The sequence below is a fragment of the Eupeodes corollae genome, chromosome 1, assembly GCF_945859685.1.
Source record: "Eupeodes corollae chromosome 1, idEupCoro1.1, whole genome shotgun sequence".
In the NCBI taxonomy this organism is placed as follows: Eukaryota; Metazoa; Arthropoda; class Insecta; order Diptera; family Syrphidae; genus Eupeodes; species Eupeodes corollae.
This window is the reverse complement of record NC_079147.1, coordinates 288,200,427-288,221,738: the sequence shown is the minus strand read 5'-3', so window position 1 is coordinate 288,221,738 and position 21,312 is coordinate 288,200,427. Positions and strand designations below refer to the sequence as shown.

The 21,312-nt window shown below is 33.9% G+C and overlaps 2 protein-coding genes across 3 annotated transcripts in view; both read left to right on the top strand.

Annotated features, from left to right (window-relative positions):
- The first annotated feature begins 2,238 nt into the window (after positions 1 to 2,238).
- LOC129938834 (uncharacterized) lies at positions 2,239 to 2,604 on the top strand. Its single transcript, XM_056046628.1, has one exon. It carries the CDS (start codon positions 2,239 to 2,241, stop codon positions 2,602 to 2,604), a length of 366 nt encoding a protein of 121 aa, XP_055902603.1.
- A 3,816-nt stretch (positions 2,605 to 6,420) lies between these two features.
- Positions 6,421 to 21,312, top strand: part of LOC129939223 (copper-transporting ATPase 1) — a 107,659-nt gene continuing 92,767 nt past the window's right edge. Inside the window, exons 1-3 of one of the 2 annotated variants that reach the window (XM_056047157.1) lie at positions 6,421 to 6,652; positions 6,795 to 6,869; positions 6,933 to 7,086. In XM_056047157.1, coding sequence (XP_055903132.1) covers positions 6,815 to 6,869; positions 6,933 to 7,086 — 209 coding nt within the window. In that variant the 5' untranslated portion in view covers positions 6,421 to 6,652; positions 6,795 to 6,814. Of the gene's footprint in view, positions 6,653 to 6,719; positions 6,739 to 6,794; positions 6,870 to 6,932; positions 7,087 to 21,312 lie in introns of those variants that run through there. The other variant, XM_056047158.1, reaches the window with a different exon arrangement.

Below are 21,312 nucleotides of genomic sequence, written 5' to 3'. Positions count from 1 at the left end.
CACGGAACGAGCGTTTAAATCAAAATGCATATTTTATAATATGAAAAATCGAGCAGGAGATGTGAATGTGAAAACACCAGTGCATGCTCGTAAAGCTCGTACTGCAGAAACTATTGCTGCTGTGAGCCATAATGTGGCTACAGACCCTTCTACTTCAATTTACCAAAGAACTAAAACGTGTTAATGGCAAAAATGGTGGTGATCAATTTTTGAAGAAAATCACCTTCAGTGATGATGAATATTTTTACCTCAGTAGATTTTTCATTAAGAATTGCTGCATTTTGGCGGATTATAATCCTAGAGTGATTGGCTAAAAACCAATGCACCCACAAAAATGACTGCTTGGTGTGATTTGGGGGCTTGCGGCATCATCGGGCCGTATTTTTTCCACAATGAGGCCGATCAGGTAGTTACTGTGATTGGTTCTCGCTGTTGTGAAATGATAACTAACGTTTTATGGCCCGAATTGGAAGATATGGATGTGGACAGTTACGATATGTGGCTTTAACAGTATGATGCCACTTGCCACACTGCTAACGAAACAATGGCTCTTTTGGGCTACAAAATTCATTCTCCGTGTTATCTTACGCGATAGCGATGTCAATTTGGCGCCAAGATCATGTGATTTGAAAGCATTTGACTTCTTTCTTTGGGGTTGTTTGAATAATAAGGCTTAAGTCGATTAGCCAGTAAGAATTCAAGAGCTAAAAAATGAGATTATTCAACATTTTAATGATAAAGATCCTCAATTATGCCTCAGGCTCATCAAAAATTTTGACCAGCGGGTGGAGGTGTGCCGCCAAGAAGTGGCGGCCATTTTACCGAAATGGTGCTCCATACATAATTGAACCATTCCAATCTTATGATAATAAAAAGAAATTACAAAAAAAGGGTGGTATGCCATTTAACAATTAGTGACGATATCGACCACATGGCCGCCACGAAGCACTATATTAGCAATGAGTTCACGAAGTCTTGAATCGCTTGCGGAGCATTGTCAAATACGTCATACGTTACGTGTTCCCAAAGAAAAAAAGGCAAGAGGTGTTAAATCACAAGATCATCTCTTCGAGAAATACCATGATCCGTTTTTTAAATAAGTAACGTCTAATCTTATCACCATCAGCTTAGAATCCGCACCAACATCAGTGACATTATCGTACTTATTATCGTAGTCCTCGAGGTTTTATTTTTCGATGAAAATCTGGATCATTTTGATGCATTTCTACCGGATTGAACTCTTGTGTTAACTGTTCTTTGAAAACCTTCAGAATAGTTTATATGTAAACTACAGGGAAAAATGGTTTAATAAAAAGATAGACGAGGAAACGATAAACCAGGGTGTTCATCAACACTACGGGCTACGGAAACAATATTCTCAGTTATTCTTTTGCGACTCAAGCTGTTTAGATTCTTCAAACCACTCGCACCAACAACCCAAATTTTTCAATCAGTTTCAGTATTGACTTTCTAGACGAGAAGATAGCTACCTGCAAAATTGTCGCCATTTAAACTCTTTCGATAAGTTGTTGAATGTAAAAATGCCAGCTTCAAAAGTGACAACTGCTTAAATACGTCCTATTTTAAAATAAACCACTTATATTAATAAACCAACTCACATAAAACATCGAATTTTAGTACATTGGTGTGCCTGCAGGTAACGCTGTTAATTGATTGAATTATAGATTTTGTTCATTTAGTTACTTATATGAAGCACTGGCACTGAAATTTTACTTTTCCAATGAGTTTTGATGGCTTTAAACTCCATTTCAAAATACAAATTTTACATAAACCTTACATTTTAAAGCAACGCTGAACCATTTATGCAAAAACGTGTTTCAGCAGGAAAAAGCCCAAGTGGTTAAGTGATATAAACAAAATATAAAAATAACGTTATTTTAAAAACTTGAACTAAGTTTTGCTAAGTAAGAATCGCTCTTCAATTAGGCATTTCATTTACCTAAAACTACAGCTTTAAAAGGGAAAAACACCAATTGTAAAGATTTTGTAGGGTTAAAGCCTGAAGAACGAACGGAGAAGTTGAAGATTTTAATTCTAATTTTTCTTTCTCGAACTGAATTGTGTGTGCCTAGGTGTGGTTTTCAGCAGTTTTTTTTTATTTGCGTATACAACTTTTTAAATCTTGATATTTAATTCCATTCGAATACGAAAAGAAAATCTTATCAACATCCTCTTCAAACTAGATACCGTACAAATAAAAACAGAAATCAGCAAACCATGACTTCAACTAAGCTCAAAATCGGTCTCACCAACAGTGCCCGTCCATCTAGCAGTGACCACAAGCCACCAGGCGGTGGTCAAACCAATATTTTCGGAGACGTCGATACCCAAGTCAATGTACCACGTCCCAAATACAAGCAAAAGAATTCTTCCAACATGAATGTGTGCATGAATTCGGAAGAACCAAACAAAGTTGTTAAAAAAATTCGCGAGGAATTGACCAATAAATCGTCAGAAGTAGAAAATACATCCTCACAGCCCAAAAAGTCTCCAGCACCGGATGTCTCACCGTCTACCAACGACAGTCAGCAATCGAAGGGCAGAATTGGACCAGGTGGCTTCTCATCAGGCGAATTCTGGTAAATGGCTTTTCTGGCGCATATACTTTATATTTGAAAGTGTTCTTTAAGTAATCGGAAATCTCCCTTTTTATAATTCTTATTGTATTTGAGCGGATTTTGATGACATAAGCTTCTTATTCTCTCTCTTAATCTCTGCTTTTCTTTATATTATAATAACGATAATCTATTTTATGTTAGGTATATGCAAAAAAAAAGAAAATTCGGTTGTTATATTCCCTGATGAATGTCCAAATCAATTTAAGCACTTAAGATCATGACATTTTCCAAAAACACATCATCTAACAAAAAGACACACTCTTCTTGCACAGATTTATACAGCATTTCGATAACATAACAAAATTCATGTACTTACGTTTTAAGAAAATCTAATATAATAAGAAAATCGGATTGAATTACTTAGATGAGACTACTACGTTTCCACCAGGCACTAAACTGAGATTTAGCTAGATTTGTAACAAATCACCTTGAAATCTCTCAGATTTACCATAGAAATTTTAATCTCCTCAAATGAAGATTTCAAATAAAACTCATTGAAATCTACTGGGAAACATTAGTTTGTCAAATCAAGCAAACTTTTGTTTCGGAGAATAATTGTTGAACCGACCCATTTAAATGCCAATTTCGTTTATTGACAGATGGAAATATCAACAAAAACTATCTGCCTCACCATATATGATTCAAATTCAAAACAATAAACAACTCAAAAATGAAAACGAAAGAAATCAAAAACGAAAGAAATTGTAAGTATACAAAAACAATAAATACATAGGTACAAGAATATAATAAAACTAGTAACTCACAGATGATGAGTGAACAAGAACAAAAAAAAACAACGAAAAACCTGGGTAGCGGAGGATGAAGCGGTTTTGTTTGAGTTGTGGGCCGACAAACATCCTGAAAAAAAACTCTCACGTTTACAAGGATATGACAGAGATTTTGGTGGGATATACTCCAGAAGAAATTAAAGTGAAAATTCACAACTTATCGAATAGGTATAGGTAAAGTTCTTTTTTTGTTTTCTTTTTAGAACTTATTATTAAATTCTTTTCACTAACAGAAAGGAAAAGAAATTGGTTGGCCTTGCTGGAGGTTCTCCGTCTCAATGGGGTCTGTATTTGCAAATAAATGCAATACTGGTAGAAAGACGAAAGACCCCTAAGTAACCTTCAAGATCTACAAGAGGACAGCTTTATGGGTAAAACAATATAACTACTTAAAAAAATCATTTTGTTAAAATGTATTATGTACTTCAGAATCAATTTACTCCACGCAAGATTCATCTCAAAACTCATGTCGGAGATGTTTTCCCCTCCTGCCACTGCCGTTGTTTCATCAGCTTCGTCGTCCCCGTCCACTTCGACCGCTATTGCATCCACTACTCCTGCATTATCCAGTCCGGATGTTAAATGTTCATCAAATTCAACAGCTTAAAAAAAGAGGAAGAGAATTGAAAGGGATGAGGAATTTCAAAAGCAGGATGAAATAATATTGCAAAATTTAAAACTAATAAGAAAAACTGATGAAAAATTGATTTTGGTTGAGGAGAAAAGAAACGCAATATTGGAAAGAATTGCAAAATCTTGCAAATCTCTTTAACAAGATGTTCCACTTTCAACCCAGAGGAGTTTCTTGGGATAAATTTAATACTTATTTGTGATGTTTTTTAATTGATAACAAATTTATTAATAAATTTATGTTATTTATGTATGTATGCAATTTATGTATATTTTTTTAAGTTCTTGTTTTTGTTATGTTTTTTGTACCTACACATTTATGAATTAAAATAATAAATTAATAAATAATTAAACCAAATTAAATGTTTTACGTTAATGAATGGGGTGTGGGAAAACTTCTTGTCGGCTTTGTTAATGCTTTTGTTATTAAAACAAAGACATTTAATTTGTGAAGAAAACGACAATTACAGTTGAAGTACTTGGAATGGTGGGACACAGAAAATAATTAAATGAAATTTATAACTTACATAAGTAGGCACTTATTGCATTTCTAATAGTTCCTGCGGTTGAGTTGGTATCGTTGGTGTGAATAATAAACTCTATTTGTTCCCTCACAAAAATTTCCTTTGAATGTTGTATCCAATGGTTATTAATTTCATCATTATGCCTTTAAATGACAATAGGCATTCTCGAGAACTCTTCTGCTCTTTGATAGATAGTAGTTAAAGTTAAGGCAATGCTAAAGGGATATGGTTTAATAAGAACATCGGAAAATTTAAATGTCGAATTTCTAATAAGAACGACAGGAACACTAACATTGCAAAGGTTCCTTGACATGTTCTTCAATAATGGATTCTCATGCTGTATTCTAACGGAAAAAAATTCAAAAATTTGGAAATCGTTGCACTGGCCTGGACTACCAACATTTATGTAAAGGAATCTATATCTAAGTTAATTGAACATAAGAATAAATGAAGGTGCTTTTATAAAATGTTTACATAAAATCGACAACGGCTAGCAGTACCGTGGAGTACCAACCAATAATAGTAATCGACGGCATCTTCAGCAGGAGGGTGTATCTCCATCTCCATCTAAGAAATGGTAAAATTCATTTATTCGTTATGAATGTTTAGATATTATTTTTTCTTTTCAAAGATTTGTACTAACCTATTACTCCAAAACACTGTGAAAAGCCGAGTTTTTCAAATCCATTTAGGTTTTCCTTAATTATTTCTTCGGTAAGTGGGTGTGCAGAGAGCACGTTCCACACGGCTTTGCAAAATATTTTAAAATTTTACCAACAGTGCATTTTCCAACACCAAAGAGGTGTCCAACACTTCTGTACTCTGCAGAGGATCCAAGTGCATATAAGGCTATTGCAATCCTCTTCTCAAGAGGTATGGACTTTCTATAATTGGTGTCTTTTTTTTAAATGCTGAAGATGAGAACAAAGATCTTCAAAATTCTGTCGGTACATACGGACATTTTCTTAAAAGAATTCATCATCGTTCTTAATAACATCCTCTTCCCAGAAAGTAATTGAACGTACCTGTGAAATTGGGATTATAATAAATACAATGGACTGGGTTGTTGTACATTGTACTTACATTAACCCAGACTTTTCTTGCTTTCTTAAAAATTAATTTTAGATTCTATAAAAGTGAATTCTCCTGTCCAAAGCCCCACTACCAATTTCAAATTGTTGAGAAGAATCAATTGACGAAATACTAAAAGTTTTAAATTATCGACACTCTTTCTTTTTTAAAGAAATTCACAATTCATAATTAAAAAATATTAAATTATTAATCAATAAAATCAATACAAATTTCATATTTTTTTCTTTTCGAAAGGAGAATAATTTGACGTTAGGTTGTTATGATATTAACCAAACGTCAAATTTATCTCCTTTTCTTTGGTGGAAAAAACTCATGATTTATTTTAAATCACTTGCCTTAAATCTCGGATTATTTTTTGGTGGAAACGTGCTATTAAAATGTTGACTCATTCTTTAAATTGTTTATATTTTTATTTTTATTTTTTGAGAACAATTCATTCAAATTATTTATTGTTTGTTTTGTCCCAGCTTTTTTGTGAATATTAAAAAAGAAAAATAACTTAACTAACTATTCTTTAACCATGAAAATGTCATTATCCCAGATCAACAATATCCTAGCTCCCCAATATAGAATTCCATATTTATTAAATTTCTTACTGAACACAAACAGACCTAATATTCTCAGCGTCCATTTTATGGGAACCAACCAAAACATCAATTCAAACAAACCTCCTGCTCAGCTGTTTGGAGTTTGACATTTCACTTTCCTACCTTTACACACCCCCGCCAAACGAAATAAAACTCATAATTCACAAAATTACTCGCTCGTCTGTTAAAATTGTGCAAAAGTCCAAAAGAAAAACCCCCAAATGTTCCCTTTTTTCTACTAAAATTCTATTTTTATAAAATAAAAAATACAAATAAATGTGTGAAAAATCGAAATCAATCAAATTGAAACGTTAGAAAAGGCGTTTTTGAGTAAATAACATCAATTAAATGAATTAACCAACAAAATTTTCAAGTGTGTATCCGAGGAGAAGGTACGTCGAAAAAATAGTTAAGTAGTTTTCTTTTGACTGCCTGTCTGGCTCTCTGCCTGTTTGTCTGTTGTTTTTCTTTTTCGTTGGTTGGTGTTTTGTAAATAATTTCAAAAAGTTAATAAGTTTTAATCTTTGTACTTAGGCCCTTCTTTCACAACAAACATGGATATCGAATTGAATGGCCCAACAACAGAAATTCTTACAAACGGAAACAAAGGTTTGGATAAGTGAAGTTAGTTTTACATCATAATTTGTTACAATTAACTTTATTTCTTATCAGAATCGGATCCAGCATCATTAAGCAACCCAGACGAAGCTGACGACGACGATAACAAAAAAATCCCTGTAACAACAAAGGAATTGGAATTGAGACCATTAGTAACAAGTTGTGAAGCAGTGGGGGCGGTGGCGTTGACAGCGGAGAATGGAGAACGGTAAGTGCGGCTGAAGAAAGTAGTTTGTCTAAGTCTTTTTCTAGCGCGATAAGAAAGCAAAGAATCATAATTAATTTAAGTTGTCTTGATAAGAACTTTATAAAAGGTTTACACTAGACTAGACTCTAGTCTTCCATCATATTGTTAGGTTAAGTCTAGGTTTTTATTTCGTATCCACTGCCCGCGCCGCTGCTGCTGTTTTCATTTGGTCGCATTGTAGGTATATAAAAATGAGTATTACATTTCAATTCGAATGCATATCAATTTTAAGTAAATTTAGCCTCGGAAACAACCACTTTCATGTGTCGATTGTTATGCGGGTCTCTTATGTGCTTGGTGATAATTACTGTGTCATTCATTACTGCGGAAAGATCCACTCATTTATGTTTTTAATCGTTTTATAATCAATTGCTTCTAATTAAGTTTCTAGTGTTCTGGAGCGTCCATTTGGGGTGTAGAAATGTTGAATAACCCACAATCATTCATTCAAATTCCTAAAGCTGATAACTATTAGATAATAATTAGATCACTTAGGCAGATTATAAGGAAGATAAAAACAGACTTGAAAAAAAGATGAAAAGTTAAGCGTAAAGTAAACATGCGATTATTTCTTTTCATGAAAACCCGCGCAAATGTGGGCGGAATAGGTCAGTGACCCCTTAGATGACGCAAAAGAAAACAAAGTCTCTTAAAAAGTGTATTTTTGACTTTCCATTCAGTTAAATTTTATTTTAAGATAAAGTTTCTAAAGATTTGTAGAAGTTAGATTAAGTAGTGTATTCATTTTTACTAATTTTACATTTTTTTTTGATATTAGCTCACTCAAGGGTTTATGAAAACCCAGTGCGAGCAATTAGATAACTAGAATAGGATAAAAAAAGGTACAGGTGCACAATATTTTTTAATGTCTGCAAAATCCAATGAATTGAAAATATTAAGTCACATTCGTATAGTGCGGAAAATAAACTCTATACTGTCTAGTGTATTACCCGTGGCACTGGCATAACAGAGCGTCAGAGGTTTTGGGTTCAATCTCTACCTTTTTTGCCATCTAAAGTTTGTTTTTTACGGGTACTGCTTCTTGCAAGGATTTGACAATTCTTCCAAAAGTAATTCTTGTCGTGAAAAGTGCTTTCTCAAATTAGCCGTTCGGATCCTCCTCCTCCATCCCTGAGAACAGAACTCGCACACAGGAATGTTAGTTACTAGGAGGCCACATTTTTCAACAGACTATTGCGCCACCTAATTTATTATTACACTTGTTAGTAGGTGATAAATTGAGCTTAGAGAGAGTATTTATTAAAACCATAGCTTACTTACTTACTTAAGGTGGCGCTACAGTCCGGGAAGACCTGGGCCTCAACCAACATACGTCTCCAGCCAGCTCGGTCCCTAGCTAGCTGTCTCCAGTTTCGCACGCCAAGTTGGTTGAGGTCTTCACCCACCTGCGTGCGCCACCTGAGTCGTGTTTTTCCTCTACTGCGCCGTCCCTCGGGATTGGATTCGGATACCTTCCGGGCTGGAGCGTTGATGTCCATTCGCTCTACATGACCTAGCCATCTAAGCCCTTGGACTTTAATTTTGTAAACTACGTCAGTGTCGCTGTACAACCCGTACAGTTCGTCGTTATATCTTCTCCTCCATTCTCCATCTATGCGGGACCAAAAATCACCCGAATAATTTTTCCCTCGAAGCATCCTAATCGTTGTCTGTGTTTATAGCGGTGCCGAGGTTGACAAAGTCCTCAACTACCGTGAAGTTATAGCTGTCCATGGTGACGTTTTGTCTAAGACGTTGTTATTCAATGTCCTTTTTTTAGTGACAGCATATACTTGGTCTTGACCTCTTTGACCACTAAACCCATCTTTTTGACTTTCGTCGCAATGCTCAAGAGCGCTCCACTGACATCACGCTTTGATCTTCCAATTATGTCAATATCATCTGCGTATCCGAGTAATTGGATGGATCTTTGGAAGATTGTGCTTCTAGTGTTGACGGTTGAGTTTTGCACAATTCTTTCCAGAACGATGTTGAAGAAGTAGCATGACAGTGCATCGCCTTGTCTAAAACCTTTTTTGACATCAAATGCATCGGTAAGATCTTTTCCGACCTTGATAGAGCAGCGTGCATTCTCCATCGTCATTCTGCACAAACGGATAAGCTTGACAGGGATGCCAAAACTAGACATTGCTCTGTAGTGCTCTTCCTATAGATGCTGTCATGCGGGGCATTAAAATCTATAAAGAGATGGTGGGTATCGATTTGAAGCTCCTGGGTTTTTTCGGTAGTGGACTTTTCTGGTCTGAAGCCACACTGATAAGGACCAATCTGGTTGTTGACGAACGTCTTCAGACGTTCTCATAATACGACAGGGAGGAACTTATATGCAATGTTAAGGAGACAGATGCCTCTGTAGTTGGCACAGTTTAGAGGGTCTCCTTTCTTATGTATCGTACACAGTATGCTGAGATTCCACTCATCGGGCATGCTTTCTTCCGACCATATTTTGTAGATGAATTATTGCATGCTCCCTACTAAGTCATCACCTGCTGGTTTAAATAGTTTTAATAGCTATCTTCACTTCGTCGAGGTCGGGTAGGCAGAATTGTTGATCTGCGTAGCGTTTGCTTCCCGACCTGTTGTTCTGTTGAGTGGTTCTATCTCCCATACAGTGGAATTCGGTTCGTCATTCCCGTATATAATTTGGAGAGGTGGTGTTTCCATATTCTCAACATTGACTGCGGATCTACTACGATGTTCCCCTAATCGTCATTACACGCTTCGGTTCGTGGCTGGTACCCTTGGGAGATATTTTTACCTTTTGGTAAAATTAAATTAATTAATTGAATTAAACCATAGCTATGTTAACGAAAATCGGTGTTCAATGGAATAGAACCTTCTGTGTTCTCTTTTTGCTCTTCATCCTTTTTCCCATTGTAGGGAAATTTGTCTGACTGATATGTCAATTATCGTCTTCAGAGCCTTGTTGTTTCTTATGCGTTTTGATGAAATATCGAATTAATTAAAATTTTATAGCTATTCAAATTTTTAGAGGAACATTTTTGACTATTTGGATATCAATTTTTTTTATTACACTTACTTAAGGTAAGGCTTCAGTCCAGGAAAGCTTGTGCCTCAACAGAATGCGTCTCCAGCCAGTTTGGCCCCTAACTATATGTCTAAAGTTTTGCGCGCCAAGTTAGTCGAGGTCCTGCCCAACCTGCGTTTGCCGCCTGAGTTATGGTTATCTTCTACTGCGCCTTTCTTCAGGATTGAAATCGGAGACCTTTCGGGCTAGAGTGTTAATGTCCATTCGCTCTAGATGACCCAACCATATAAGTCGTTGGAATTTTTTTTCTTTTGACTAGACCAAAAATCAGTCGAAGTGTATTTCTCTCGAAGAATCCTAAGACGTTCTTATCTTCCCATGACAAGGTCCCAGCTTTAGCGCCACATATGAGAACCAAGATAAAGATTAGATTATATAGGGTGACTTAGGTTGTTCGAGGGAGGAGGAGTGCTCAATTGCCTTCTAAATGCAAAAATAAGATTGATTTGAAAGAGTGTCTAGGTAGACAAACTCCTCTACTACCTCAAAGTTATATGTGTTCATGATGAGGTTTTGTCCAAGACGTCGTTATTCAAGGTCTTTTCTTAATGACGAGATGAACTTGGTCTTAATCTTTGTTGACATTTAAACCTAACTTCTCTGTCGTATGCTCAAAAACGCGCCACTGACATCAGTCTTCCAATCATGTCAATATCATCGGCGTATACGAGAAATTAGACGGATCTTTGGAAGATTGCGTTTCTAGTTTTGAGGATAGAGTTAGATAGAGCACAGTTCTTTTCAGATCGATGTTGAAGAAGTTGCAAGACAAACTCCAAAACCTTTTTTGACATCAAAAGCATCGGTGTGATCTTTTCCGACCTTGATAGAGAAGCGTGCTTTCTCAATCGTCATTCTGTACAAACGGACAAGTTTGATAGGTATGCCAAAAGCTGGACATTGCTCTTTAAAGTTAATCTCTATAGGTACTGTCAATAGCGGGCTTGAAATCGATGAAGATTTGTATTTGTACTTTATTCATTTCAAAAATCGCTTAATAGGTAGGACATAAGTCTTTTAAAGTGTTGCAAGCCTTTACATTTATTTCAGAATTTGAATACAAATTATATACGTAAGACTTCTATTTACATATTTATGTAAAGAAAAGGAAATTTAACATCAATTATTTGCCAAATAGTTGAAAAGTAAAAATTTAAATCTACTTATGCTTCTTATTCTTCTCATAGCGATGGGCAGAGAGTTCCAAAGGCGTACAATATGAACAAAATGTACACTAAGTAAAAATTGTATCAGAGTAACATTAAAGCAAAGGGCCTTGTTGAATGAAGGAAATTCAGCTTACCGTATAGATAGTCAGGTTGTTGTGTTTGGATGATTTCATGCAGGTAACTCAGAGGCTACAACCAGAGGTCCATACCGCAAAAATGGATATGTGATCATAACGACGTAGATTATAAATATAGCGGGCAATATTGTTATAAGCATTATTCAATTTGCTGCTAGTCACACAATCTAGTTTACAAAAGATTTCACACCCATACAGCACAATTGGTAGTATAAGGGCATTAGCAAGTAGCAGTTTAGTTTTGATCGGGATGAAATTTCGAGTGACTTGAAGAAGGCGGATACTTCCATAGACTTTACCAATGGCACTATTAAGGTGGTCATCCCAAGTGAGAGTGCGATTGAATACTACTCCTAGGTTTCTAGCAGTGGTAACATATTCAATGGTTTCGTCGTCAAGTTTCAATAGGTTTAAACCCGATAGATCAAAGTTTTTGCGATAGATGGGGAGGGATGTTGATTTGACAGGGTTAAGGTGGACATCGTTCTTTTTTGACCACTGTGAAATGCGGAGCAGATCCTCATTCATTAAAGCTGCGGCATCGTTTTTAGCCCCAAAAGGTCGACTTATCAGAAGCTGCACATTATCAGCATAAAGATGAATTAAACAAAGTCTAGCTACTTGTGGTAACTCATTTATGTAAAGTGAGAAGAGAATGGGTCCAAGGATAGATCCCTGTGGCACTCCACTCAAAACATTGAGAAATGTGGACGAGTATCCATTGGCCACCACGCATTGATGCCTTCCGCTGAGATACGAAAGCAAAAAGCCTACAGGACTCTTAAGAAAACCCAAAGATAGTTCGCAGCTTTCTAAAAAGAATTGAGTGGTTAACAGTATCAAAAGCCTTTGAATAATCTAACAGTGTTAGCAATGTAACATGATCATTGTCCATTGCCATTCTTATTTCATCGGTAAAAAAAAGTAAGGCGGATTTGCAGCACCGCTTAGGTCGGAAACCAGACTGACAGATACTTACGTAACAGGTTGTTGATTGTAAGATGTTTTTGGATGTGCCCCAGAATAGTGTTTTTGAACACCTTGGGAAGAAACGGAAGAATGGCAATCGGCTGAAATTCTGTAGCAGTACCTGTTTGCTTTTTGGGTATGGGAATAATCTTAGCCTTCTTCCATTCTAAAGGAAACACGGAAGTGGTCAATATGCTGTGAAATATGAAGGTTATATAGCGCATATAAAAATATTTGGAAGCAGTAGTTTCAAGAACATAGGATAGTTTCAAGCAGTAGTTTCAAGAACATAGGGTCCATTTGGTCCTGGCATTGGTCCAGCATTATATTTAATCGACATTATTGCCTCTACAATGTCTTCCTCTTGTATTCCTTGAAAACTCAAAGAGCTGTTGATAGCAGTTGGTTCATCCTCAGTAAGGGAATTAACGTTTAAGGGCATGGACGTAAAGTTTTTGTTGAGTGCATCACAATCGACGTAACCAACAGGCTTTTTAGATTGTTTGCCAATACCGATTTCGCGCAGGTTTTTCCATAATTTTTTGTCAGAGGTTAAAGAACCAAGTTTATTTTCATAATAAAGTCTTTGCCGTTCTGACCATTACGACAACTTGATTACGCAGTCTGCAATAAAATTTGTGGAAGTGCTCCAGTTTGTAACGTCTCCATTGACTGTAGGCTGCATCTCGTTGTGATATCAGAGCAGAGATGTCGCTGTTTAGCCAAGGTGGAGCCGTATGCCTAACGAGAAGGGTTTTAATAGGAGCATGCCCCTCAAAAAGCTGATGTACGTTTTGCCGTAAAAACCTGACTTGATCATTTATATTTTGCATATGGTACAGTGAGTTCCATTCTACGCAGTCAAAGTCAGGCACTAAGTCAGATATGTTTAAGTTTTTGAAGTCTTGGTATTGAAAAAATTTTTGATCATCCTGAAAAACTAAATCCAAACATACAAAAAGTAAATCGTGCTTGGAAAAACCAGGTGCTAAGGCATTTGCATTGCAATCACTTTAAAATTATATTTGGTGCGGATCAAGATGTATCGGATATTCCGACAGAATGACTTCTCTTTGGTAGTATAATGGGTCTGCTTTTTTAATTGAAAAATTTGACATTCGTTAACGTTTTAAAGTCTCTAAAATCAATATGAATGATGATCAGAAAAATGTTCGTACATCCTTACGTTTAAGATACGTTTTATCGTGCCCCATGTCTCATGAACCCACTGATAGTCATATCTATCAAGGAAGTACTGAAACGATGAAATCCACACCATAGGAGTCGGATTAAAGGTCAGGAGTTGCAATAAGAAACCCTTCTTATCTTATAAAATAAATATAACTTAAGCCTTGCGAGATGAAATGAACTAACATTTTATTTTTCAGTTTCAGGTGAAGTTTCATTTTTAGATAAAAAACTAAATTGTCCGGTTTTTTGAGATTTTTCTCAGTCAGATTGATCTTACAGGAGAATGATATAATATTTAAACATAATTTACTTTTCATTCTCATCTAGGAATCAAATTAGTTTTGCATTTCTGTTTTTCAATTGTCTGATAGAGAAGACTTGAGAAATCAGTTCCATCCTCAGATCTTTGACAGCGAAGACAAAAAAATTGTTTGAGAAATTTTGTTAATTTTTCTGAGAATAAAGAAATCTCTAAAATCTTGAAAACTTGAACTGGCCAAATGATATTTTTCAATAAAATGTTCATATTCTTTCTTTTAACTCTTCAATCTTATATAATCTAACTTCTATAAATTATAAGTTTGCTACCAAGGTTCCAAACTTATTATATTTATTGCTTTCTGTTGTATAAACTATTATTTATTTTCAATATGTATAGCTCTCAAATACTAGTTGTGTACTGTTACAGAAAATGATGGGCGCGCCTTTAAATCAAAATAACTCAAATTATTAATTTAACTACCATCACTCTTTTTAAATAGATTTTATATCCAATTGTAAATTCACTCTTCCAGACATAAAAACGCGGTTATGTCATTTTTATTGCTACTTTACAAAGAAATTTCAGCAAAGAATGTCTTCAAATAAAATTGTTTCGTAGTCGTCTACTATCTTAAGTGTTGTTATAGTCAAATAATTGTAATAATAAATAGGTAAAGTCATAATTAAGATAACAAATAGTAATTACGGAAACATACCCAATCCTCTAACCTTTCTATCTATCTATCTATTTGAAGAATGGAATATTTTGATTCTATAAAAAGATTACCCTTGAACTTTCTTCATTTTTTTTAAGAACTCAAATAAAAGAAAATAAACCACCTACTCAAGGTTGTTTCTTGCCTTTTTGTGTGGCTCAGTATAGTAAAATAAAACACGCCTTCGGCGTCAATTTTACTCAGGTTTACCTATATAAGTACATTGTGGGTAAGCTAATAATTTAGTATAGAGGCAGTAACTTACCTCAAAGTATATACGATTTAATTTAAGTTCTTGAAAAATATTCAAAATGAGCGCTCGTGTCATTCTCGATGATGAAAATGATGAAGGGTCATAATTCAATATCGCAAAAGCTTTAAATCTCCTTTTTTAGAGTTCAACAAATCTTAAAAATCAAAAACTTAAAGTCTGTATTTAAGTTATTACTCAAAATTATATGTAAAATAATTAACTGACCCTATTGAATTAACCTTCAGAGCGGAAGTTCCTCCACAACGCATTTATCGTCGTAGTTTCGTCGACTCAAAGTAGCTGTCATCGAAAAGAATTTTATAGGAATAAAACGACGCATTGCGATGGTAAAAAATCATGCCATCAAAATGTCGGCTTTCTCAACTTCAATTTCAAATAAATTTTTTTGCTTATTTTAATTGCTGTGAATTGGTGTCTTTATTTTAAATTTAAATAAAACCATAAAATGTTGTCGAAAACCGCCACAAGAAGTTGTAGAAGGACTTTGGAAAGAATTTTCTTAATATAATCTGCCAAAAACAAAGTCATTGAAAATACTGCATTGCATACAAATTGCTTGCGATGAATTTCGTTTGACAGAATTTCCGATCCAAAGATCGGAGAACTATTTTGAATTAAAATGTCAAATAATTCGTAGAACTTGCTTCTGTGTACAAATAATTTGTTATTAAAAAACCTTACTTTATTCTTTCTTTTGTTTTAAAAATCGGTAAAGGGTTATTTTTCAAAATTAATTTTGTACATATGTACAGTGGCTCCCACAACTAATTGAACACAGAAAAGGAGAATTTCGGAAGTACAACTTTTCTATCATAAGAAAACTTATATTTATTTTAAGTTAACAGAAACAACATACCTGTTCAAAAACAACTAACAAAAAATGGAACAACTTTATAATTCCATGTCCCACAAATAATCTGACACATTGTAAACAGTACTTTTTGGCATATCCTTTTGATTTAATTACCAACTCAAGGTGTCGAGATATTGAAGATACCCGTTTTAAACAAACTTCTACGGATAGTTTTTGGAATTCTTCTTGAAGATCGGTCTTAAGCTCCTGAATATTTTGAAATTTTTTTTGACCAAGTCAACATTCGAGTTCATCTCAAATATGCACTTTGCAGGTATTTTAAGCACTTTGGGACAATTATGTATATAAGACCCACGATTGTCTTGATAGAACACAAAATTGACTTGTATTTCCAGCTTGCTGAGACTTGACACCAAATGTTGCTTTAAAATGTTGATGTAACCCTTTTGGTCCATTTTACCTTTCTTAAAGCACGATCCACCACCGTACTTCACAATTGCGCGCGTATTTTTATGGGAAAATTATTCATTTGTTTTTCTCCACGAACAGTACAAATTTCACCTTATTCCAGATCGAAGAATCCTTAGTAAAATATTTATTAGCAAATGAAAGCCTTTCTTTTCTATTTTACATGACCATTCAAATCGTGTTTTCATGGAACTCTTCGGATAGTTTCTTTGCTCTCTACCATATTTCTAGTATCTTTCAAATAAACCTTCAGATATTCCGAAGATAAACAATTAACAAAAATGGACGTCTATTTTTAGATTTATGCCAAACACATAATCTGTTTATCCTTAACGGTTGCTCCAATCATGATAGTAATGGGGAGTTTACTTTTATAGGGGGAGCGGGAAAATCAGTGATTGACTTTTGTGCTGCATCAGCGGAATGGAGAAATCGTATTTTGTCTTTTAAAGTTGAGTCACAGATTTTCTCTGATCACATGCCCTTAGTTGTCCAATTTACACTTAATAAAATCCCAAACTCAAATTACTCAGAAATCACCCTACCACCCAAAATTATTTGGAAAGAAAGTAAAAAAGAAAACTACCAAACAAAAATTTTGCATGAACTTCAGAAACTAACTGATACTTCTTTAGTTTCCGATACAAGTTCAAGACTAGACTCTCTTTGTAAATGTATAAAAGTTGCTACCAATATAAGAAACAACAGAAAAATTGTCAACTTCAAACAAAAATGGTTTGATAAGGACTGTTTGAATGCAAGAAATAATTCCTTCGATCTTTTAAAGAAATCAAGAAAATTTAAATGAAACAGCCACCAAACAGTATATTTCAGCAAATAAAGCTTACAAGGATTTGTGCAGATCAAAACGCCAGGAATATAATACATTAGTAGCACGCGAATTTTTAATGATCAAAGATAGTAAAAGTTTCTGGAATAATATAAAAGAATTGAAAGGATCTAAGCTTATTTGCGGAACAAACTTGAAAGCAAGTTGTCTAGCCGATTATTTTAAAAATTTACTCAATCCTGATCCAATCTCGAATCATTTTTCTTTTGCGGAACCTTTAATTTTAGATCAAACTCTCGATTGTCAAATTTCAATAATTGAAATCCAAACTGCATTCCATTACGCAGCGAACAACAAAGCCCCAGGTCCTGATAGAATAAGCAATGAGTTTAACAAAAATGCGCCTGTTGATTTTGTATATGAAATTCTTCACCTTTTAAATAATATTTTCAATACCGGAAGGTTCCACAAGCTTTTCAAGATTCTCTGGTGTATCCAATTTTTAAAAAAGGCGATGTTAACTTAGCAAATAATTATAGAGGGATATCGTTTATGAATTCTATTGCGAAGCTATTTGCATCTGTACTCCTTAGTCGCATCAACATTTGGTTAGCAAATAATGAAGTGCTTAGTGAATACCAATCAGGTTTTCGTAAAGGCTACTCCACAGTTGATAACATTTTTACATTAAACTCAATTTCGCAGTATTTCCTTCGGCAAAAAAGAAGTTTGTACATATTTTTCTTGGACTTTAAAGCTGCTTTCGATTCGATAGACCGACAAGCATTATTTTATAAGCTATCACAAAAAGGACTGTCGACGAAACTTCTTTTGGTCCTGAAAAATATGTACAAAAATACTCGCTCAGCGGTTTGGGATGGGAAAGATATGTCTGAATGGTTTGAGACTATATCTGCTGTCAAACAAGGTTGTCTTTTAAGTGCAGTTCTCTTTGCTATATTCATTGATGATATATCAATGTATCTGCCCGCTGGAATAAGTTTTGCAGGTCTTAACGTTTAGGTATTCATGTACGCAGATGACATTGTACTTTTAGCAGAATCGCCTCAAAGTTTACAACTTATGATAAATAAGCTAGTTGATTTTTATAGAGTCTGGAAATTAACGGTAAATCTAGAAAAATCTAAAGTAATGATAGTAAGAAATATACAATCAAAACTTAAATCAAATGAAAAGTGGTTCTTTAATGGTGAAGCCATTGAAATAGTGACAGAATACAAATACCTTGGAATACTTTTAAAATCTAATATGAAGCTAACCCCACATCTCGAAAAAAAACTGATTGCATCAAAAAGTATGATTAACGCGTCATGGAAAGATGTATGAGCAGCAAAGATGTACCAACCTCAGCCAAGTACAAGGTATTTTATGCTGTAATGTGTTCCGTTATGTGCTACGGATGTCAAACATGGGGATATCAGTCACACGAAGAAGTAGAAAAACTTCAACGTTACTTTCTCAAACGGATTTTCTTCTTACCATCCAATATTCCAAACTATGTTCTTACACTTGAAACCGGCCTTCCTGCTCTTTTTATTCATACTCTAAAACTCCACTTTGACTACATCTTGAAAGTACTGGCATATACACCAAATTGAATTCAATTGTCAATAGCAAAGTACATCATCGATAACAAAGTGGAGTGGATAGGAGAATGGAGAGAATCGGCAACGAAGTGTGGAATTGAGCTAAATTTCCAATATACTAACATAATCTTGCTAAAAGAACAACTCTACGGGTTATTACAGGCAATCGACATCTACCAGCGTAATGAAAATTTACAAAAAATGTCATCTTCAATCAACAGAGTCATTTACACTGATTTAAATCATAACATTTTAAATAACTATTTTAGTGATGAATACAGTACAAGGGAAATTTCTTTAATCTGTAAAGCATAAGTGAGCAACTTAACTTAAACGGCTCACCCTATTAGGGTTCACCCACTACACATTGCACCCTTTGTAATTTGAATTCAAAAGAAGATACTTTTCATTTTTTATCAATTTGCCCAGTCTATAAAGAACTTAGAGTCCTCTACTTCGGGAAACCAACTCTAACTATGGAACAAACGTTAACAATTTTAAACGGTGAAAATTGGAAAAACCTAACCATTTATCTTGAAAAATCAATCTGTTACAGAGAAATGATTATAACAGAATTTTCTTAATACTTAAATTAAAAACAGTACAATTATATAACATGTTTTTATAATTACTAGTATGTTATTGTTGTATATTATCTATTTTTTTTTTATTACTATTTTAAATAACTAAAATTTTTGTTTTAACTAAACTAAATGTCTGTACATAATGCTTAAATTAATGGGTTCAAAAACCCGTATTTTTGTTTTAGCCAAACTAAAAGCTCTTTTTTTTGTAATCTTGAAACCAAGTTTTACTCAATTTTATTTTTATTTTTGTTTTTGCCAAACTAAAAGCTGTTGATCCATATGTCCAAAAAATTATGTATTATCTATTAAGTAATTTATTTTTGTTTTAGCTAAACTGAAAGCCCTATTTGCATATTTATATAATTTTTGCAATTGTTCATTTACATTTTGTTAATCTGGCAGATGGCATTGCCACCGCCAAAACACTTTTATTACCAAATTTAAATGTTATTCAATTGTAACGGAAACTATTGTATTTAACAATTTTAAGTAATAAAAAAACATCTATCTATCTATCTATCTATCTATCTATTCCGAAGATAAGAAAGGCTTTTACTTGACTTCCCAAACAAGTAGCTTTTCCTCGTATACAGTCAACCTTTTTCCCTGTCATATCCTGCTTACATTAAACATCCTATTTTCATTTTTATAAAGTGAAATTATGTCTTGAACTGTTGAATCCGAAGCACAATTTTAGCTATTTCACAAACTGATTTTCCATCCTGACTATACTTCATAACCAGTTTTCTTGTTTCAACCGATATTTCTTTACATTTGGAGGCCACTTTAACGTTCATCGAAAAACTTTTCAAAAAAAGAAAAGAAACAAACTGAAAATGAGTGATGAAATAAGAATTCTTTAACCTATTATAATTTGAAGGGAAAAGTACTTTGCATCAGTAACAAATGTCCAATTATGTTTGGGAGACGAATTAGTTGACTTGTTTTATTTTGTTGTTTACATTTTTTTTATTAACTTCCCATAGGAAGTTATTGTAATGGGTCCGATTTGTCAAATTGAAAATTTTGACATTTCTCGACGTTTCAAGGTCCCTAGAGTCGAAATAAAAGATTTTTAGAAAGATGCCTGTGCGTGCGTGTGTACGTTCGTTCGTACGTTTGTTTTTTTACCATAGCAGTTTGAAAAAAAGGTGAACATTTTGGTTAACCCTAAATATCTTACGAACCAAAAACGCTAGAGACTTGAATTACATTTTATATAATATATTATAACGTGATATCAAAGAAGTATATTTTTTGAAAAAAATCCATTGTCACCTCTAAAATTTTACGACTGAAATATGGTTTCAACTCCAAAACAATTTTTTGCAACAAAGATTAATGTTTTTGACATCTGATAAAATTTTGAGAAAAATTGACAGTTTTTTTATAAAAAATAAAAATCTAAGAAAAACATTACTCAAAGTTGGTAAAAATTAAGTATCGATTCAAATATCTTTTCAAAAACTTGAGATTATGGCTTCAAACTTTTTTTATCTTTTAAAAAATATTGTTTCCAACATTCAGTTAAATTTTGAGAAAAATCTAATTAACAGTTTTTTTTACAAAAAATAAAAACCTTAAAAAAAAACATTGCTAAAACTTGGTAAAAATTTACTTTCGACTCAAATAGCTTTCCAAAAATTAAAAATATTGGCTTCAAACTTTTTTAATTTCACATAAAATATTGTTTTCGATAGTCAGTGATTTTTATATAAAAATTCAACAGTCCATTTTTTCATAAAAAATAAAATCTACAAAAAAGTACGCCAATTTGGTAAAAATTGACGTTCGGTTCTCGATATCTCTCCTATTGATTTAATTCATCCAATTTGTAAAAATTTAAGAAAAGCTACTAAAATTTGTTAAAAATTTGTTTTCGACTAAAAATCTTTTTAACAAAACTTGATTTTCAAACTAAACTATTTCTTAACTTTCAACTTTTTTAACCCAACACGAAAACCTTAAACCTTTTAAGCAAAAAAATCAGTGTGGTTCGCATCCCAGTCTCTTTTTTTTCAGGTAAATTTTGACAGCGTATTTCGGGGTCGTAGTTAAAACTGGGAATGGCCAGGTTTGTATCTCCCTAGAAAATTAGTTTAGGAAGATAAAAATGATATTTCGAATATAAATG

Coding starts and splice junctions, on each gene's coding strand:
- LOC129938834 (XM_056046628.1), top strand. CDS start 2,239: ATGACTTCAACTAAGCTCAAAATCGGTCTCACCAACAGTGCCCGTCCA.